The 20,843-nt window shown below is 41.3% G+C and overlaps 1 protein-coding gene across 2 annotated transcripts in view; it reads left to right on the top strand.

Annotated features, from left to right (window-relative positions):
- The first annotated feature begins 613 nt into the window (after positions 1–613).
- The window catches only part of Efhc1 (EF-hand domain containing 1), a 43,012-nt gene continuing 22,782 nt past the window's right edge, over positions 614–20,843 (top strand). For both annotated transcript variants that reach the window (XR_004608567.2, XM_034522059.2), the window contains exons 1-5: positions 614–823; positions 9,438–9,659; positions 14,354–14,641; positions 15,380–15,529; positions 17,674–17,866. Coding sequence is in view for 1 of the 2 variants with exons in the window: in XM_034522059.2 (XP_034377950.1) it covers positions 761–823; positions 9,438–9,659; positions 14,354–14,641; positions 15,380–15,529; positions 17,674–17,866 (916 nt within the window). In the remaining variant the exon portion in view is untranslated. The remainder of the gene's footprint in view (positions 824–9,437; positions 9,660–14,353; positions 14,642–15,379; positions 15,530–17,673; positions 17,867–20,843) is intronic.

Here is a 20,843-nt window from a genome sequence, read left to right as displayed (position 1 = left end):
CTCAGTAAAGTTCTGAGACCTCAGCACACAACCTGTAGGAATCTATGGATAGACAGCTGAGAAGGGACCAGGAAGTTGTGAAGGGATTGGGGAGATGGGGGCTTCCAAAGCAGTTAACTGATCAAGTCTGAGCAACGGAAATGCAGTCGATTATAATCTAACACTCAGCCCCAGCCCCCAAAAGTAAGAGTCTGAAGTATTTAGCGCTTTCACTGGGGAGTGACCATTGTACATTGCGTGCGGACTAGGACAGCAGCTCTTTTCCTAGAGCTGAGAAAGGATGCCTAAGCTCTTGGGAGGACTAACGTGGAGAGAGGAAGAACTTCTCCTTTGTAATTCATCTAAAAGGACGTGGTCCAATCCTAGACCTCAATGTGCCAGCCAAGGCCTAAGAACATCAGCTTTGCATAAAAACTGCTTCTGGCTTGCATTCTTTGGGAGCCAGGAAGTCAGGGCTGAGGAGAAAAGAAAGGGACGAGAAAGAAAGAGGCGGAGCCGCCTGTGTCACACCCATTAGCCACGTCCAGTGGCCTTTAGAGTTTGTAGTGCTGTGCGCAGGCGCAGGCGCAGACCTGGCCTCCGCCTTCCCCCCCTCCCCCAGTCCCCCACCAACCCCTTCTCCTCCCCGCCTCCTCTCCCCTACCTAGACTAGTGTGTTTGGCGTTGCCATGGAGTCTGGAGAGGCCCGCGATTGCTGTTTGTTGCCAGGGTAACCTGAGCGGCGGCAGAAGGCAACCGTGGCGGCAGCTGCAGGGCAGCGATGGTGACCAACCCGGTGCACGGCCTGCCCTTTCTCCCGGGCTCGTCCTTTACGGACTCCACGGTGAGGGCCAGCCACTTGGCGCGCCTCTGCTCTCCTTCATCCCTCAGGCTCCACCGTCCTCGCGCATCCCAGCCTCTGTCGATTTTGCTCGGCCTCTTGGTAGTCCACTCACCCTCCCGGGTCCTCACCGCGGCCCTGTTCTTATTTTCCTGCCCCATCTACCTGCCTTCTGGCCCGATTACCCCAGGTCATCTCCAGGCCTCTCTCTGCTGCACACTAACCCTACTCAGCGCCTTCATCCTCTCCTACCTTCTTCCCCCAGCAACCTCATTCTTTTCTCTCTCTCTCTCTCTCTCTCTCTCTCTCTCTCTCTCTCTCACTCTCCCACTCTCTCTCTCACTATCTCTCTTTCTTTATTTTTCTTTCTTCTTCTTATTCTTCTTCTTTTTTTTTTTTTTTTTTTTTGAGACAGTGTTTCTCTGTATAGGCAACCTCATTCTTGATCTATGTCACCTCTTCGGAATCCTCAAGCTTACTGCCCTTCAGTCCCCGGCTCCTTCTTCTATGTGTATGCATCTTTTCCATGTACTTCTTTCCTGACAGGTCTCCCTGTCCTCCGCACACCCCCCCCCCGCCCCGTCCCCCAGACTCTGGCCTTCTGAGTTAAGGGTCACTTTTATCTCCAGCTTCAGCCTTTCCTAGAATTGAATCCCCCATCCCCCACTGCCCCCTCATCTTGGTTTTCTTGTAGTTTTTCTCTGTAAAACATTCCCATCTTCCTACTCTCTTTGTATGTCTCCCATATCACCTAACCACATGGGCCACTTGGAGTTTCTTTTTCTGTAGCCCGTATTTTAAATTATATATATATATATATATATATATATATATATATATATATATATATGGATATATATGTATGTATACATACATATGTGGTTTCCTTTTCAGACTGTGGGGGGGGGGGTGGAGGGGAGTTTATTTTGTCTGCAGCCTAGACTGGCCTTGAACTTGAAAACCACCTGCCTAGATCTCAATAATGTTTGGGATTAAAGGCATGCCAACACAGAGAGCTTCTATTCAGATTGTAGTTTACTCCTTTGTCCAGGCTGTTTTTATTCATTGTCTAGATGAAATGAAATAAAAACAAGTCCAGGGTGGTGATGCATATCCGTGATCTCAGCTTTCAGGAAGCTGAGGCATAAAGATGACCAATTTGAGTCTAGCCTGGGCTCCATAGCTAGTCCTTATCTCCAAATAACAGCAGATCCAAACCAGACAGAACAAGAGCTGTGTAAAAAGGAAGCATCAGCCAGGCTAGGAAGTGGCTCAGAGGATAAAGCACTTGCTCTTATGAGAGGAGTGGAGTTGGCTAGAACCCACCTGAAGCCAAGCAAGCAGCTTAGCTAGAATGTCCAGTTGCTGATTGGCCCTTATCTGATGCAGCCTTTCAGTTTTGGTCTTCCATATGTATTCCCACAAACATGCAAACAGGCATGCGCGCACACACACATGCTCAGAACAAACCACCCCAACAACAACAAAAACAACGACAAACACCTATTGTCAAAGCCAAGTGAAAACAGTAATTTAGGTTCTTGGTTTCCTCTTAACGTAGGTTAATTATTAATCCATCTCTTTTGAGACCAGGTCTCATGCAGTCCCGGTTGGCTTCACACTATATAGTCTGGGCTCATCTGGAACTGATCCCCTGGGCTCCTAAGTGTGGGGTTACAGGCAGGTCACCAAAGACAGCTCTTTGTGGGTGCCAGGCAAACACTCTACCAACTGAGCTACACTCCCAACCCCAATTCTCAAATGCATTTGGCATTAAAAAAAAATCATCAGAGTTACAGAAATTTCCTGAAGAGTCAACATTAAGGTTAGGGGGTGGTGACTGGAGGTGAGCTGGTAGTCATTTATATTTGTAGAGTTTAATGATTCAGACTCTTACATGTTTCTTTACATTTCTTAAGGAAAATTATTTCATCGACTTGTTTTCTAGGGGACACAAATTTCAATTTCAGTTGAAAATGTGGTGAGAGATTGGATTCTGACTTTCTTCTAGTCTTGTATTAAAATATAACATGATCATTTTTTTTAAAAAAGATACAAGCTCATTATGCAGGTTTCCTTTTTTGCTGTTTATTTGTTTAAGACAGGGTCTCGCTCTTTTTAAACCAGATTAGCCTGAAGTTCACTGTGTAATCTAACCTGTCCTCAGACTCACCGTGATCTCCAGCCGCCATTTCACAAGTGCTGGATTAAAAGAAGTCTAGTATATGGTGTCTGGCCAGCACCAAAGATTTTCTGTTTCAATGAACTTTGAAATTTTTATGTGATTTAAAAATGGTTGACACTGTTCTATGCTGTGCAGCGTCAGCTTAAACGTTTGGTGCCGGTGAGTGTGCGTTATTTATGCGCATGCACACAGGCATGGGCACCTCGTATCAAAGCCTAGCAACAAAAGTAGTTTGGGTTCTTAGTGGATACCCACAAAGAAAGGGTCAAGTTGATATGTGAGATTATAGAAGTGTGGATAGAAATGCCAGACTTTAAATATTTATATGGAAAGAGGAAGTGGCTTGGACATACTTCCTATGAAGCATAGTGAATGACTGAAAACTAATTATTCTTCCTCGAAATATAAAAAGCTTGCTAACTTCGTCTTCATCAGTACAAGAATGTCGTAACATTTTCCAAAGAAAATGTGTCCAGAAAGCGAACTCTAATGTAGAGTGGGAAGCCTGAGAATGCCTTGCTTGGGGTGCCCCATGATGCTGGAGACAGCTTTTAGCCTCAAAGAAAATGAACTGAAGTTACGGGTGCTGGTTTTATTTCATGTTGTGTGGGATGGTTTGGGGAGGGGCTGCCATAGAACCATGTGTAGAGGTCATAGACAACTTCTGGGAATGGTTTTTCTCCTTCTACAATGTGGGTTCCAAGGATCAAATTCATGCAGTTGGTTTTGGTGCTAAGTAACCCTTATCTACCAAGCTAACCCCCACCCTCAGCCCCACTACTCAGTTTTGGTGTTGGGAGTTGAACCTAGGTCTTTGACCATTCTAAGTATACCATGAAGCTATACTCCCAGCCTCTAGTGATACTGCCTCTGTCTTTAGAGGTTGCAAAGAGGACCAAGAAGCTATTCCCATTGCCCAACTCAGTACACCTTATTCTATGTCCTGTGTTTATGCATCTGGGAAAGTTCCTGCCAACTGACTTGTAACCAGAACACATGACGCTTAAAGGAAGGTCAGTGGTCCATACTCCTTTACCAGAACAGTCCATACTAGTCGACCTTTTATGGTAGCAGTGATCTTAAAAGATGAAAGGAATGAGGCTAGACTCCAAGAAAATTAGGGGATAGTCAAGTTAATCTTTCTATTCTTTTTTTTTTTAAATTGGATGTTCTATTTACATTTCAGATGCCATCCCCCTTCCCCATTTCCCCTCCCTAGAAAACCCCCATCCCATATCCCCTTCTCTTTTTTGCTTTTATACAATTCCATTAATGTTAACCAATGGCTTTATAAATTTGGCAATGCTCAATATCAATCAGAAGTGTAACCCAATACCCAACCTAGACACATCAACTATCCTTGACTGGTGGAGACATGTGAACATCTGCCTCCATATCTGCCCCCCCCACCTCTCTTTCTCTTTCATCACCTAGCTCCTCCTCTCCTTCTCCTCCTCCTCTCCTTACTCCTCCTCTCCTTACTCCTCCTCTTCTCCTTACTCCTTCCACCTTAGCTCCTCCTACATATCACCCTTCCTGTTAAAATAAAACTTTTCTCTCAAAATACAGTTAGAGCATAACTATACCAATTTATGTCAGTAAGGTGCAAGATAGACCTAATACCCAGTCCATCATTTTGTTGACTAAGCAGAACCTCTGGCATCTCTCCTAAATAAAAGACTTAGTTCTGAACCTGTCTCCCCCCACCCCCTCTTGGCTTTAGAATGAATGTCAGCTGAAAACCATCCTCTCAAATCTTCTCTCTCAAAGTAAATAGCAAGGATTGGCTATGAGACTAAAAGTTTTCAACCCCATCAGAAATCCAGAATGACTGAGTTAACGGGAAGCACAAAGCATAGCTTCTAAAACATAGCCAATTTATAGAGACCACTGAACACCTGGACAGTCCCTATACTACCGAACATTGGAGCATCCGATCTTCAGCCTTCTGGCCCAGGATCATCTGATAGACCTAGTGATGCAGAATTATTAAGGGCTGATTACTCTGTCTTGGCAGATATAATCAGTCGACTATTCTGCAAGTGTGTCCTTTTCTGGACAGTGATTTGTCTGTAGATGGAAAGAGGCAATTCTTGCCTAGTGGCTGACTCACCACAATTGGAATAACTCAAAAGATGCTCAATTTCTTCTTAGAATCCAAGACAGGAAGCTGTCAGGAGCAGACAGGTCTCTAATCAAAATGAACATTAATACAGAAATGTTTGTAATGTCAATTCTGTGGATTTCTGATGTTTTGAAAACCAGCTATCCATGTAAGGCAATCTGGACTGTTGTCTGTTAACTCCTCTCAGTTATTTCTAAAGAAAATATAGAAAACACCCTAACAATAAACTAAAAGCCATGAATTTGCTATAGGCCCTTAACTCACAGGCTAACCATCTCAAATAAGTTAAGAAAGTTAAAGAAGGACTGGGTCTAAGCCTTGTATTCCTAAATGTGTTATATAGGCACAATGCCTATGATAGTAACAATATTCATCTCACTTTTATATTAATAAGAAGCTCGCACCAATGAAAATCTTAAATTTGAAATCAAAGTAAATTTTGTACCATTTAAAAAATTATAACTTCATCTTAATAACAATTATACATATTTCTACCAGTATGTTATGGCTATGCAATAAATCCTAGCTAATCCTCCCTGTTACACCAAAACCACTACTTTTCCCTAGCAAGACAGCCCAATATTAACCACCTCAGTCCCCAAGCCCAGGGAATAGGGGCGCTGACTCTTCATTAACTTCTTCAAGCTGATTATGGGTGTTGAGATATTATAAGAGGGGTTAGGGGAAGAGTAAATTGATAAGCCTCTGACACTGTGTCTTCACTGCATCCAGCTGGAATTCCAGGACATCAGAGGTTCGAGCAGGTCTGCTCAGCTTGCCTGATGAGTAGATACACCAAGGCTATATATTCTGCAATACAATTCTCAAAACAAATTTTAGTATCAAGGTAATTGTTTCTTTGAATTCTGAAATCTAGTCTTCTGGCAGACTGCCTCTGTCATGTCTAATCTATATAATTCTGAGAGTTTCTATGAGAGTGTGCTTTTACCATCCTCCCATTTTTGCCTTCCTGCTCTCAAATTTCCCAACATCAGGGAATCCAAACTTTCAGGCACCTAGGCCCTCCACTTCCACTGATGCCTAACCCCTTACCCTATCTTTCCTCCTCCAATTACTATGAGGGTGTGCTCCCACCATCCTCTCATTCCCACCTCCCTGCTCTTGCAATTCCCCAACACTAGGGAATCCAAACTTTCAGGTACCAAGGCTGTCCACTTCCACTGATGCCTGGCAAGGCCACCCTCAATTACCTATACAGGTGGAGCCATGAGTCCCCCCGCCCTTTGTGTTCTCAGGCTGGAGATTTTAGAATGGCTACTCCAGCTTGTTTCTTAGGACCATTTGCTTGAAAAATTGCTTTCCAGCCTTTTACTCTAAGGTAGAGTCTGTCTTTGCACTGAGGTGGGTTTCCTGTATGCAGCAAAATGCTGGGTCCTGTTTATGTATCCAGTCCATTATCCTATGTCTTTTAATTGGGGAACATTGATGTTAAGAGATATTAAGGAACAGTGATTGTTGTCTCCTGTTATTTTTGTTATTAGAGGTGAAGTTATCTTTGTGTGGCTATCTTCTTTTGGATTTGTTGGAAGACTATTACTTTCTTGCTCTTTCTAGGGTATAATTTCCCTCCTTGTATTGGAGCTTTCCTGCTATTGTCCTTTTTAATGCTGGGTTTGTGGAAAGATATTGTGTAAATTTGGTTTTGTCATGGAATATCTTGATTTCTCCATCTATGGTAATTGAGTTTTGCTGGGTATAGTAGCCTGGGCTGGCATTTGTGGTCTCTTAGGGTCTGTATGACATCTGTCCAGCATCTTCTAGCTTTTATAGTATCTGGTGAGAAGTCTGGTGTAATTCTGATATGTCTGCCTTTATATGTTACTTGGCCTTTCTCTCTTACTGCATTTAATATTCTTTCTTTGTTTTGTGCACTTGGTGTTTTGATTATTATGTGATGGGAGGTATTTCTTTTCCAGTCTAGTCTATTTGGCATTCTATAGGCTTCTTGTATGTTTATGGGCATCTCTTTCTTTAGATTAGGGAAGTTTTCTTCTACATTTTTTGTTGAAGATATTTATTGGCCCTTTACGTTGGGAATTGTCACTCTCATCTATACCTATTATCCTTAGGTTTGGTCTCCTCATTGTGTCCTGGATTTCCTGGATATTTTGTGTTAAGAACTTTTTGCATTTTGCATTTTCTTTGACAGTTGTGTTGATATTTTCTATGGTATCTTCTGCACCTGAGATTCTCTCTTCTATCTCTTGTATTCTGTTGGTGATGCTTGTGTCTATGACTCCTGATTTCTTTCCTAGATTTTCTATCTCCAGCGTAGTCTCCCTTTGTGATTTCTTGATTGTTTCTACTTCCATTTTTATGTCCTGGATGATTTTGTTCAATTCCTTCACCTGTTTGGTGTGTTCTCTTGTAATTCTTAAAGGCATTTTTGTTTCCTCTTTAAGGGCTTCTACCTGTTTACCTGTGTTCTCCTCAAATTATTTGAGAGTGTTATTTATGTCCTTCATTATTTATGTCATCATCATTAGAAGTGATTTTAAATCTGAATCTTGCTTTCCTAGTGATATGGGGAATTCAGGACTTTCTTGTATGGGAGAACTAGGTTCTAATGATGCCAAGTACCCTGGGTTACTGATGCTTATGTTCTTGCGCTTGCCTTTTGCCATCTGTATCTCCTTAGTGCTACCTGCCCTGTCCCTGACTGGAGCCTGTCTTTCCTATTATCTTGGTTGTATCAGAACTTTGTGGGGTGGGTGTAACTACTGGGGTAAGCACTGGGGCCCAAAATCTCTCAGTGCTCAAGCGAAGACAGGATGCTGCCCAGGTTAGAGCTCTGGGAGCCCCGTTTCTTCTGGGTTCTTAGAGATTCGGGGCAGAGCTGCCGCCCAAGATCTGCTCAGTGCTCTGGCCCAGACCAAAGGGAACCAGTGCTCCAGGCCGGGAGTGACTTCTTAGGTCCTTGTTGGTCCTAGTTATTCCCTGTTTGGGGTGAATGTTGCTGTCTGCTTACGTAAGATATTGCCCGGGTTAGAGTTCCTGGGAGCCCTGCTTCCTCTGGGTTCTGTATGATTGGGGGCAGAGCTGCCGTCTTGGATCTGCTCAGTTCCTGGGCCCAGACCGGAAGCTAATCTTTCTATTCTTAATAAAGTTTATGGTTATTTGTAAATTATGCATGTGTAATAGGTAAACTATGTTACGTGTGTACAATTTGAAAGTAACTTCATAAACAGCAGAAAACCCCACTGAAATTAATATAATTTTAATTTTGTTTTCTTCTTTTATCTATTTTTTTCTATTTACAATGACAAACAAATATGTATCGATGGCAGAAAAGGAATATAATCTAGAAACCCTTAATTTAGGATGTTCACCAAATCCAGTTAGTATGCTTATAATTATAATGTATTTATATAATTTTATATGATGCTCTATTTTTTTGGTCTAAATAAATTGTAGATACTTCACTAGGCTGCTGCATGGTATTTAAAACCATTTTAATTCTGGCAAGGATGAAATTCTATCATTTCCTTCCTTCTTCATGTGTGTTGTTAAGATTGTTTCCAACATTTTAGTACCACACACACACACACACACACACACACACACACATCTTTGTCACTATTATGATCAGCTTCAAGCATATTGTTCTTTCCCATAATTTTGGAATGTATTTTAAAAATCAGTGTGTAAGGACAGGTTTGCTGGGTGTTTACATATATGCCGGCAACTGCTTTTCAAGGACTTATATGAGTGTATCAGTGTCATTGTAATAAGAACAGCTGTTCACCTGAACTTCAGAAAAGCAGATCTTCTAAGGTCATGGTTCATGACCTCTGGAGAAGAAGAAAAAAATAGCAAAAAATTAAAGCAGAATGTAGATGAAGTGGTACGGTAGAGGCGAGTCGGACATCACTGAGCAGGGCTGTTTTATTTCAACCTTAGATGGTTTCTACATCCTTCCTTGTTCCTGATACAAGAGTTTCAGTTTAAAGTACAGAGCCTGTTCATGCAGTGAAACGTGGTGATGTATGTCTTGTGATGCTAAAAAGCCAACATTTGGAGCCGCAGAGTTGGCTCAGCGTTTTAAGAGCAAGGACTGCTCTTGCAGAGAACCCAAGTTCTGTTCCCAGCACCCATAATCGGCGGCTCACGGCCACCTGCACGTCTTTATCCAGGAGACTTGAGGCATCTTCACTCATGCGTACACATCCACAAAACTTTAAAAATGTAGTTTTAAAGCAAAAGTTTCAGTTATGGTAATTTAGGAAGTTAGTTGTTTGACTTAAAGATTTCTCCGAGGTTACTAATGGCATACTTCTTTTCTTCAGAAAACAGCATTCCACAGAAGCCAGACACTCGGCTACCGGAACGGCTATGCAGTTGTCCGACGTCCAACCATGGGGATAGGTGGAGACCGGCTCCAATACAACCAGCTGTCTCAGGCCGAGCTGGATGAGTTGGCCAATAAAGCACCCATCTTAACTTATGGGCCACTCAAGCAGGCCCCACCTGCGGAGTTTGTTCCTGCGCATGTGGCTTTTGACAAAAAGGTATCAGCCGGGATTTTTAGGGTACCCCTTGACTTTAGTTCTGAGAGTTACGCCGTGTTACCAGTAAGCCACAGGATTCCCTGAGTACTCTTCGAGAAAATTGTTCAGATGCCTCAACCTTTAGTTACAGACACCTAAACTGAGCCTTGCAGGAGGCTTTCCCTGGAATAGTTTCTTAAAACAGTTCTAAGTTGTCTGAATTCTAAATACCACATTCAGGACGTCTCAAGTTCAATGCTCTGTTTCTCAGCTTTGCAACAGCGAACCCTTAATCTCTATGAACTGCAAGATAGCGCGAAAACATCTCCATATGTTAAGGTTTTGTTTTTGTTTTTTTTAAATTTTCATTCATTCATTCTCTCATTTATTCATTCACCCTTTCCTTCTCAGTGCTATTTATATTTCAAACACTCTAGTGACTATTTTTCTCTAGTATAGTTCACATTGTCAAAAAAAAAAATAAATAACAAGAACACAACTCCTCCTACCTATGACTCCTTTAGGAAGAAAATTTTATCTCATTCTTGAGCCCCAAACTGCTTTGCAGGAGACAACAGCAGTGCCTTTTGCTGAGTTTGGATAGGCGTTGGGCTCCACTGTTCTCTGCTCCCCCCTCCCCCCAGGTCCTTGATTCGATGACTCCTCCTTCCCCTCCTTCGGCCCTGCACATGATTATTCTTCCTCCTGCTTTCCCACTCCTGTCTATGTGGTTGCCTTCCTCTGGTCTCCCTGCATCCTTGGTGGAAGCATGTCCAAGGTTCTGTCCTGATTCTTGAAGATCCCTTCTTAGGAGATGTCACCCACTTTTGTGGATTCTGCTGTCTTTTCAGTGCAGACAAACTGTCAGTATTTATTTTTAACTCTGACCTCACTGAATTCCAGACCCTAGCCATGGGTGGCTTCTGACAATGGGATAGCCTCACCTGGGTGAGCTGTTCTTCACAGATAGCTCTATGTTTATTTACTTGCTTAGCCATCCATCCATCCATCCATCCATCCATCCATCCATCCATCCATCCATCTACCTATCTTCCTTCCTACCTACCTACCTACCTACCTACCTACCTACCTACCTACCTACCTACCTATCATCTATCTTTTCTTTATTTTTGAGCTCCCATCATTACCCAGCCCCGAGGACCACTAGATCTGCTCACTCCATTTGGGATCTGAGCTTCTATGCTTGTCCTTTTCTCCCCCACATTCAATGAGATGCCACGCTGAATATTTCTCTTTCATTTCCTCCATTGTTTTCAAAGTTCAGACAACATTGTGATCTCGGCAAATGCAGGTTAGAACACACCACCAGGAGCCAAGACCACTGACTGTAGAATTCAGTGAAAAGATACATCTTGAAACAGAGTATCTAAATGTTATTTTTTCCTTCCCTTCTACATGTTATCATGGTCTCATCCTACCCAGGACAGATGGTACAATATTACTACATTTTGTCTTAACACTGATTCCAGTTACTTCCTTATAGAGGCTTAGAGCTCTTTATTCTTAACAAGAGAAGGGGCATTTGACTGAAATTAGCAGTCAGTAGGCTGGAGAGAGAGTTCAGTGGTTAGGAGCACTGGCGGCTCTTCCAGAGGATGCAAGTTTAACCCAGCACCCAAATGGTGGCTCACAACCAAGCTGCCTGTAACTCCAGTCTCCAGGGTTTCTGACATCTTCTGGCTTCCAAAGGTATCAGGCATGAACATAAAAAAAAAAAAAAAAAAAAAAAAAAAAAAAAAAAAAAAAAACCCAAAAAACAAAAAATAAACAAACAAACAAAACCCAATGAACTGTCAAATAATTAAATACTTTATATAATAGAGAAGTTGTGTTTTTATTACAGGGTTTCACTGTGTAGCCCAGGCTAGGCTTGAACTTGTAACTGCCTCCTGAGTGCTGAGGCTATGGGTTTGTAGCACTTTGTTTGGTAGTTAAAAGTCCTTATGTGCCTTACAAATGTCAGAGGAAGCCCAAGGGATTTTTTTTTTTTTTTTGACAAAGTGAAACGAACTTAACCATCCAAGATCAATACATAGACAAGAACAACTTATGCACAGTTTTAATGCTTAGATTTTACTGAATATAGTTCTTGTCAGTGAAACTTGCAACTAATCAGAGAACTTGAGAATGTAATGCCTTGAGTGAGTTAAACAGTTTCTTAGAGAAATATTGAACACATTGTAAGGTACCAATTTCCCTACAGAATGTGAACATGGGGCTGGAGAGATGCCTCAGCTGTTAAGAGTGCTTGCTGTTCTAGAAGATCTGAGTCTGGTTCCCAGCACCTAAGGCAGGTCACCCACTCTTTTAACTCCAATTCCAAGGAGTCTGACACCCTTTTCTGGTCTCCACAGGGACCTGCACACAGGCTCTATCTATCTATCTATCTATCTATCTATCTATCTATCTATCTATCTATCTATCTATCTATCTCTGTCTCTTACACACACACACACACACACACACACACACACACACTCAGAGAGAGAGAGAGAGAGAGAGAGAGAGAGAGAGAGAGACTAAAAGAAAGCTTAATATAACAATCCGAGTGTAATAAAGTGACTATAAGATAAAGTAAGATCTATGGTGTATTTCTTATTTATCCTTTCTAAACTTTTACAGACTTTTCTTATAATAGCAGTTCATTTGCAGATTGTGAAGATAGATTAGTGTTAATCTTATTGATCATACGCTAGGAGACAAAAAAACAAACAAACAAACAAAAAAAAAACCAACCCTATTCTCAAGAATTTGATGGGTTGGAGAGATGGTTCAGCAGTTCAGAACATGTGTTGCTGTAGCAGATAACCTGGGTTTGATTCCCAGGATGCAAATGGTGATGCCCAAACAGCTGTAACCCCAGTGGGTTACACATGGGTATGCCACTCCTAACACACAGCTCAAACTAAGTACATCAAATTTTATCTATTCATGACTCTCCCTTCCTGATCCACTTCGATGCCATGCCTCCTTGTCCCATTCTTGTTAATTTGTTAGGAGCTCCAGTTTTCCCGTCTCATGGGCCAAAATGCTGAGGTCATCCTTGTCTATCCTTCAATACCAACTTCCTTCCCCTAACCCAGCACGGCATCTTAAATCACTCCCTACAATGTCAGCTCAGAGTTCACCTCACATTGTTAAAGCCACCCGCTTTTAACACGGGGCCTGAAACTGTACCCCTAGCATTGAATTTTTCTCAGTACATCATCTGGTTTCCGCTCCCCTCACACACACACCCCTCCCAAACACGAACACAAACACCTCACCATCAACCCATCAGGATCCTTCTACTGTTCCACTGTGGTCACTTGCTATTGTAGACCCGTTCTTCAGAAAGACTGGCACTCCCTTTGCCTATATACTGTGCTTATCGTTTCTACATTGTTCCCTTCCTCCATCTTCTGTGTTGCCTAGAATCCTGCCCCCATCCCCCCATTCAGGTTTATCTACTTTCTCATACCTCAAAATTAACACGTCTTGGGATCGAGTATTCTTTGGTACTTTTTTTATACGGGTTCCTCTTCCACTGAAGCCTCAACTAAGCAGTAAACTCTGTGGAGAGGAGAGGCCAGTAGAGTTGCCGTCCCAGCTCTGGCCCATATATGGCCTCAGAAGAGCTATTTTTACCAGCGTGGACACTAACTTTCTTCCATTGTAAAAGTAGCGATGTTGCACTATCTGATGAACTCTGTATCAATGGTTTGCATGTTTATAAGACTGCGGTTCAAACACACCCTGCTTCCTGTGAGTTTCCGTGGCAGAGGTCACATTTTGAATTCTTTGCATTTGATCCAAAATATTATTTTAAAATGGTTTCTTCTCCTCCTTTATTTCCCTTTAAATATCCCACTGAACAGTTACCTTTCTTCTTTCTCCTTGCATTTTTATTTTTTAAATTTATTTTTTATTGGATATTTTATTTACATATCAGATGCCATCCCCTTTCCCCATTTCCCCTCCCTAGAAAACTCCTATCCCATGCCCCCTTCTCCTTTTTGCTTTTATACAATTTTTAAAATGTTAGTCAAAGGCTTTATAAGTTTGGTAGTCTCCTTGCATTTTTAAAATAATCTCATTTTATTTCAAAATAGTTATTTACATTTTTAACTCTCTTTGGAATTTTAAGGACTTCCTCCCCTTACATTCGAAGTTTTTTAAAGCAGTAGACAGCTATTTTTATTTGATTTTCTACTTTTAAAAATCTATACTTTTATGTTCTCGCTGATTAAACATATATGTGTCTTAATTTAAGGGTCTTAATTTTTCTCCATCCCCCCACTGCACCCTTACTTAAGTAGAGGTTTGGGTAAACTCCTTTGCCTACCTAGAATATCCTTCTAATGCTTTTTCTCTCTGAACATAAATACTAAATAAAATATCAAAATATGAGGTAACCCCACAGCATGTCAATACATGCTTTTATAACATGGTTTAATATTTTAAATGTGAACTCAATAAGCTATTCTGACTTCACATTGAATGAATGAATGAATGAATGGTCCTCAGAAGATTAAGCTTTTGTCTCTATAGAACACAAATGCTTCTAAACACTATGAGGGCATTTTTTTTTTTTTTAGATGCCGCCCAATTAATTTATGGCAGGACACTAGTTCCATTCTTCCTGCATTATTCTCTCTTAAGGACAGTAACTGGTGTCCCTCAGATAACAGTGAGAAACCTCTTGGGTGTTACAGGTGCTGAAATTTGGCGCCTACTTCCAGGAAGATGTTCCCATATCAATGGAGGAGCATTACCGAATCCGCAGGGTGAACATTTACTACTACCTAGAGGATGACAGTATGTCCGTCGTCGAGCCTGTCGTGGAGAACTCTGGGATCCCACAAGGCAAGCTAATCAAACGCCAGCGGCTCACCAAGAACGATGTGGGAGACCACTACCACTGGAAGGACCTCAACCGAGGAATCAACCTTACAATTTATGGCAAAACCTTCCGAATTGTTGACTGTGACCGATTCACTCAGGTACATCGAATTCTCCATGGGCCGGGACAAGGCAGTCTAGCCAGTGGAATACAATCAATCACTCCATTCACTAGTGTGTGGGGAAGGACACTGCTGACTGTGTGTGCAAGTTACTAAGCAGGTTAATGTTTGTGTGAATGCACACATGTGTTCCTTTCTTCAGTACGGAGTACAAACATTAGGGAACCAATGCCAAATTTGTCCTAGCTTTTTAACAAGTAATTATATACTTATTTTTAGGTGAGTTAGAAAGTTTGGGAACACTATTCTGTCTTAACTTGCCTTAAGCTGCCTCCATAGCAACAGTAAAACATGTATTTTTCTGAAATTTTGTGTTTTAGATGCTTGTCTTCAAACAATGCCAGAATTTTGCTCCTAAGCAAATAACTTTGTTGATATAAGTTCATATTTAAGATATCTAGTTATCTTAGCATGTTGCCTTCTTACTATATATGTGTGTGTGTATACATATATATGTTTGTATATATGTGTGTGAGTATATATATATATATATATATATATATATATATATATGCATATACATCATATACATGAATAAATACCTCAGGCAGTTATCAGCTATCATCTGAATTGTAGATTTGGGCCACTGGAGATAGTATCTCTATTACATGCCCAGTAACAACTTGTTAATATCATCATATCACATTTATTTTCAGGCCATGATTTATGACTTTTAAACCCTTCAGAAAGGTGTTGACATTAGTTCTGAAATTGCAGGAATTTTTGGAAAGTCAAGGCATCGAATTAAATCCACCAGAGAAGATGCCTCTGGACCCTTACACTGAACTCCGGAAAGAACCCGTTCGTAAATACGTCACCCCATCAGACTTTGACCAACTGAAGCAGTTTCTCACCTTTGACAAACAGGCAAGCCACCTCATCGAGCAGGCTGACTCCTGTTCCAATGTGGGCATGTGTTTGTGGGAAAGCAGCTTTGATAGCCTGCACAGAATCTAACCATCGTCACACAGAGGTTCCATGTAGGTCTAAAAGTATGCCAGCGCCTAGATTTCTATTTTTTAGATACATTAAACATTTTATTACATTTTATTGATTTTTGGATGTGTAAGTATATCATCCTATGCATGCCATTGCCTACTGGAGGTCAGAGGACAACTTCTGGGCAATGGTCCTCTCATTCTGTCCTGTGGGTCCTGGGCATTAAACTCAGGTTGTCATGCTTGGCAGCAAGCTCCTTTACCTAGTGGGCCATCTGGCAGGCCCTCAGCTTTAACATTAGAGATATAAAGGCATCTGTGGCATTGCCATGTGAATCCATCCAAGTGCTTTCATGGTAAAGCAATTTCTGAGCCACATGCATCTACTTCTCTCCATTTCAGATTTCCCATTTCTTACCCTCTGTCTTAGTCAGGATTACTGTTGTGATGAAACATCGTGGCCAAAAGCAACTTGAGAAAGACAGGGCTTATTTTCCCTCTCTTCTATGTCACAGTTCATCGCTGGAGGAAATCAGGACAGGAATTCAACCAAGGCTGGAACCTAGGGGCAGGAACTGATGCACAGGCCATGGAAGGGTGCTGCTTACTGGCTTGCCCCTCATGGCTTGCTCAGCCTGTTTTCTTATAGAACCCAGGATCACCAGCCCAGGAGTGGTACCATCCACAATGGGCTGAGACCTCCCCAGTCAATCACTAATTAAGAAATACCTAACAGGCTTACCTACAGCCTGATTTTATAGAGGCATTTTCTTCACTGAGGCTCTCTGCTCTAAGTTGACATAAAAACTGCCTTGCACTACTACCGCCTGATGAGTTAATCTCACAGAAGATTCTGGGTAGGCTTACATGAATATGGGGGAAAGTTTAAAGCTGTTATATGTTTATTCCGATACTACATAGTTACTAAAATAAAATAAAGTAAAATAAAGTTAATTAAAATAATTACCCTCATCGATTCTCCAGGAACCCCATCTCAAATGTATCCCCGCTGAACACTGCATTAGTGTTAGAGTTCAGAAGGCTCTGAGCACTCTGACTCCGCCCAGCTTTCCAGCCCCTGCTGCAGTAGAGACGCAGTTCTGAATCTTCCTTCACCTATAAAGGGAGCCAGAGTAACAGGGATTACTCTGAAGTTTTTTGTCGTAACTTCCTGAAGGCTTAACTATTTTTTTATTTCAGAAAGTTCTACCCAGTGTTAGCATAGACTTAGGATTGTGGGTTTTGCTGTTGTTGTTTTGTTTATTTGGTTGTTTTGTTGTTGTTTTAGTTGGTTTATTAGTTGATTTTGTTGAGAAAGGTTCTCACGACATAGCTCTGGCTAGCACAGAGCTCAGTATGGGTGGGGAAGTGTGGCAGTGCCAAATTCACAGATACTCTGTCTCCAGAATTCTAGGATTAAAGGTATACACCACACACTAACCTTTATTAATTAATTAAATAACCAATTTACTTATTTCTTTTTTGAGACAAAGTCTCACTAAATAACCCAGGCTGGCCTCAAGTTTGCTATGTATCCCAGGCTTGATTTGACCTCACCATCTTCCTGCCTCTGCATCCCACATACTGAGATTACAGGTGTGAATCACCACACCTGGATTTCTGCTACCACTTTCAATTAGAAGATTCTGTCCATCCTATTAGCAGTGGATACGTTTTGATGGAACAGAAGAAAGATAGGCTGATTGTGAGAATTCTTTCCACATCAGTTCTAGACACACGATTCATCACGTATCTTTGTTACTATGCATAAATCCCTTTAAAGACATCCCCACTTTTTTTTTTATTCAGTTTCTCTTTCCCAGGCTAATATTTGGGGCTTAAGTAAGCTCTTCTTTCTTGGCACAAACTTAGAAGCCTTGTGTTATTCTTCCTGGCTGATAAAACGTAGGACATGATTTTTTGGATATTTGTGTATCCTTGATTTTTTTTTTCTAATTTCCTGTCAGAAAATGTTTCAACTACTGTCCTTCAATGTGTGGTAGACACATATCAAAGCAGTGGAGCTAGAGCGCTGCTTTAGACTCTTACGTCACCACTTTGGACTCCTCAAAGGTCCTTCGATTCTATGCGATCTGGGATGACACAGATAGCTTGTTTGGGGAATGTCGTCACTACATCATTCATTACTACCTCATGGATGACACCGTGGAGATCCGAGAGGTCCACGAACGGAACAACGGAAGAGACCCGTTCCCACTCCTCATGAACCGACAGCGCATGCCCAAAGTTTTGGTGGAGAATGCAAGTAAGTTCGATTAAACGTGGCCTGTTACTTGGGAGGTTTGGGGGTGTTTGAAGGACCCAGTACTCAGTGGGTTTAGTCTTTTGTACGTGGCTCTGTAAGCGCATTCTTAGGTTTTTTAACAATGGTTTTTCTACAGTTTGTCTTTTAGACCAGGCATGCCTCCTGCATACTCTAGTAGAGCTGACTTGACACAGACAAAGACAAAACAAAACGCGCAACAGACAGTTCATTTAAAACAGATAGAGCAAGGCTTCTAGACTGAGCAGATTTAGTATTGGTTCGCTTGTTTGTTTTGGCGACACTGGGGAGTACATGCCAGGGAAGCACTGGCACTCAGCCATATCCCAGCCTTCTCTCTCCTTTTTATTTTGAGACAGGGCCTCACTAAATTTCCAAGATGGCCTTCACCTTGCTCTGCATCCCATGACCTTTCACTCCTGCCTTGGCTGGTACATCAGGCCTACATCCAAGGCCCATGGGGCACTCAATCTTAAATGCTCTCCAGCCTTTGATCCTTAGCTCAATGAGTTACATAGCATCTCACTAAGTAACACTGGCTGGCATGGAGCTTACTGTGTAGACAGCACTGCCATGGCAGTACTAGGGTTAAAGGTGTGTGCCACCATGCCCAGCTTTATATCTTGGTTTCAATATAGTAATTAGAAGCAATAAACAAGATTTACTCAAAAAGCAAACAGTTAGGTCTTAAGGCACCTCATTAAGCTGCATAAGAACAGAAAGTAAAGCAAGATATTATAACAACATTTGCATAAAGTAAAATCCACTCTTAGTATCCATGGTGAATGTTCATTTAGAAAGCTGGGCCCTATGTCTGAAGTATCCAGACCTATCTTTACTCTGAGTAGAGACTTGAGGAGATGGGCAACCATTTTTGCATGCTCTGTGGTTCATGCTGATCTCAATAAGCAAGTGATGTATACCAGAGAACTAGAAAACCAGAAGCAAAACAATCTATGAGAGAGAAAGAGAAAAAGAGAGAGAGAGAGAGAGAAAATACAAAGAATCATTAAAACAGTTTGTTCTTTAAGAACAACTAGCAAAATTGGCTGTCTTTTAGGTGGACTAAGAAAAAAGAGAAGACTCAGAATCATCAACGAGAAGGGAGACATTACAATAGATACTACAGCAGTATAAAAGCTCGCTACAGGCTGGAGAGATGACTTAGCAGCTCAGAGTACACACTGATCTTGCAGAGAACCTGGTTTTAGTGCCTCCATAGGGTAACTCACAATTGTCTAAACTCCAGTTCCAGGACCCAACACCTCTGCGCATATATATATGCACATAATAAAGAAAATAAATATTTTTAAAAGGTCACTACAGATAATTATGAACACACATATGCCAAAATAAGATAAATGAGAAGAGAGATGGACAGACTTCTAAACAGTGCAACTCTTTCAAGATGGAATTATCATATGAAAATCTTTAAAGATGAACAGACCTGTAACAAGCCCCAGTCCTAAATCATCCTTCATTAAAACCACATGACCATCTGAAGATCCACAGAAAATGCATTGTATAAGATTCAACATCCTTTCTTAATAAACTCACTAAACAAATTATATTTAGAAGGAATGTTGTACTGCAGTGAAATACAGATCCCGTATGATAAACCTTGCATTATGCTGAATGAGGAGAAGCTACACATCTTTCTCTATGATGGGAATGGTATGGTTGTTCACTTTTTCCAGTTTAAAAAAAAAATAACTATAAAGAGATTAATGATGTAAATGCCAGACATGAAACAAACAGGGGGAAATGACTTAAGGAACTGAAAAGGGCAGGATTTTATTGTTGTTGTTTTGGTTTGTTTGTTTGTTTGTTTTACAAGATCCCAAAAGCCTGGGAAACCAAAAACAAAATATACACATGGGCTTTATGAAGTTAAAAGTTTCTGTTCCACAAAGGAAACAAAGAGAGGGAGAAGAGACAGCATATAGAATGGAAAAAAATTTGCTAGCTAGACTTCTGCAAGGGATTAGTATCCAAAATACTTGCAGAGCTAAAGGGTAAATTCTCAGTAGCAAAACCAAAGAAGCAGACAGACAGACAAACAAACAACAAGTGACCCAGTTAAGAATAGAAACTAGACCTGAATGAATAGTTATCAACATGCCTGCACGTGTTGCACACACACACACACACACACACACACAAACACACGAAACAGACGCAGAGGAGAAACAGGAAGAAATTGACTAGTGCTACTACAAAGCACCATGGCTACAGACAAGTGTATACTATATATTTCAAAAAGCTAGGACAGCCACACCAGGTCACGCCTGTGCTAGCCCACAGGAAGCTGAGGCTACAAGTTCAAGGAAATGCAGTGCTTCATAACAGAGCCCTGTCTCGAGCAAGACAAGATAAAACAAAAGAAAACAAAAAATGAAAACCAAAGATTCTGACTCTGACTATTTTTACCTTAGAGAAATAAAACATCAACACTTTGATAGCCTGATTTAGTGACTACACAATAGATACCATATCAAAACCTCCCATGGTTTTGTGCAATTAATACGTGTAATTTGTGAGAGGAGATGTGTTCAAGATAGGATTTCTCTGTGTAACAACCCTGGCTGTTCTCTAACTAGATTTGTAGATTAGGCTGACCTCAAATTTACAGAGAGAGGTCCACCTGCATTTTTCTTCCAGTGCTGGGATTAAAGGTGTGTGCCATCACATCCGGCTAATATGTACATTTTTTTTTAATGTTTAAAAATTTTTAAAATTTTTTATGTTTTTAATGGATCTGCTGGGAAACTGAAAGGGCTGTTGAGTGAGCATTTATTTATCATACCTTAGAAATTCTGACTTTTTTTCTAATTTTCCATCTTAGCAACTACCAGTCAGGAGAGTCCCGCCCTGCTTCTGGGTCCATGCATTTCTGCTTTCTGCTTACAGCTGCATAATGTGGTACCCCACCAGAGTCGACTGGCTTTGGTGATGTCTA

The sequence above is a fragment of the Arvicanthis niloticus genome, chromosome 17 (assembly GCF_011762505.2).
Source record: "Arvicanthis niloticus isolate mArvNil1 chromosome 17, mArvNil1.pat.X, whole genome shotgun sequence".
Taxonomy (NCBI): domain Eukaryota; kingdom Metazoa; phylum Chordata; class Mammalia; order Rodentia; family Muridae; genus Arvicanthis; species Arvicanthis niloticus.
The sequence above is the reverse complement of the archived record's forward strand: the minus strand, read 5'-3'. Positions and strand labels throughout refer to the sequence as shown.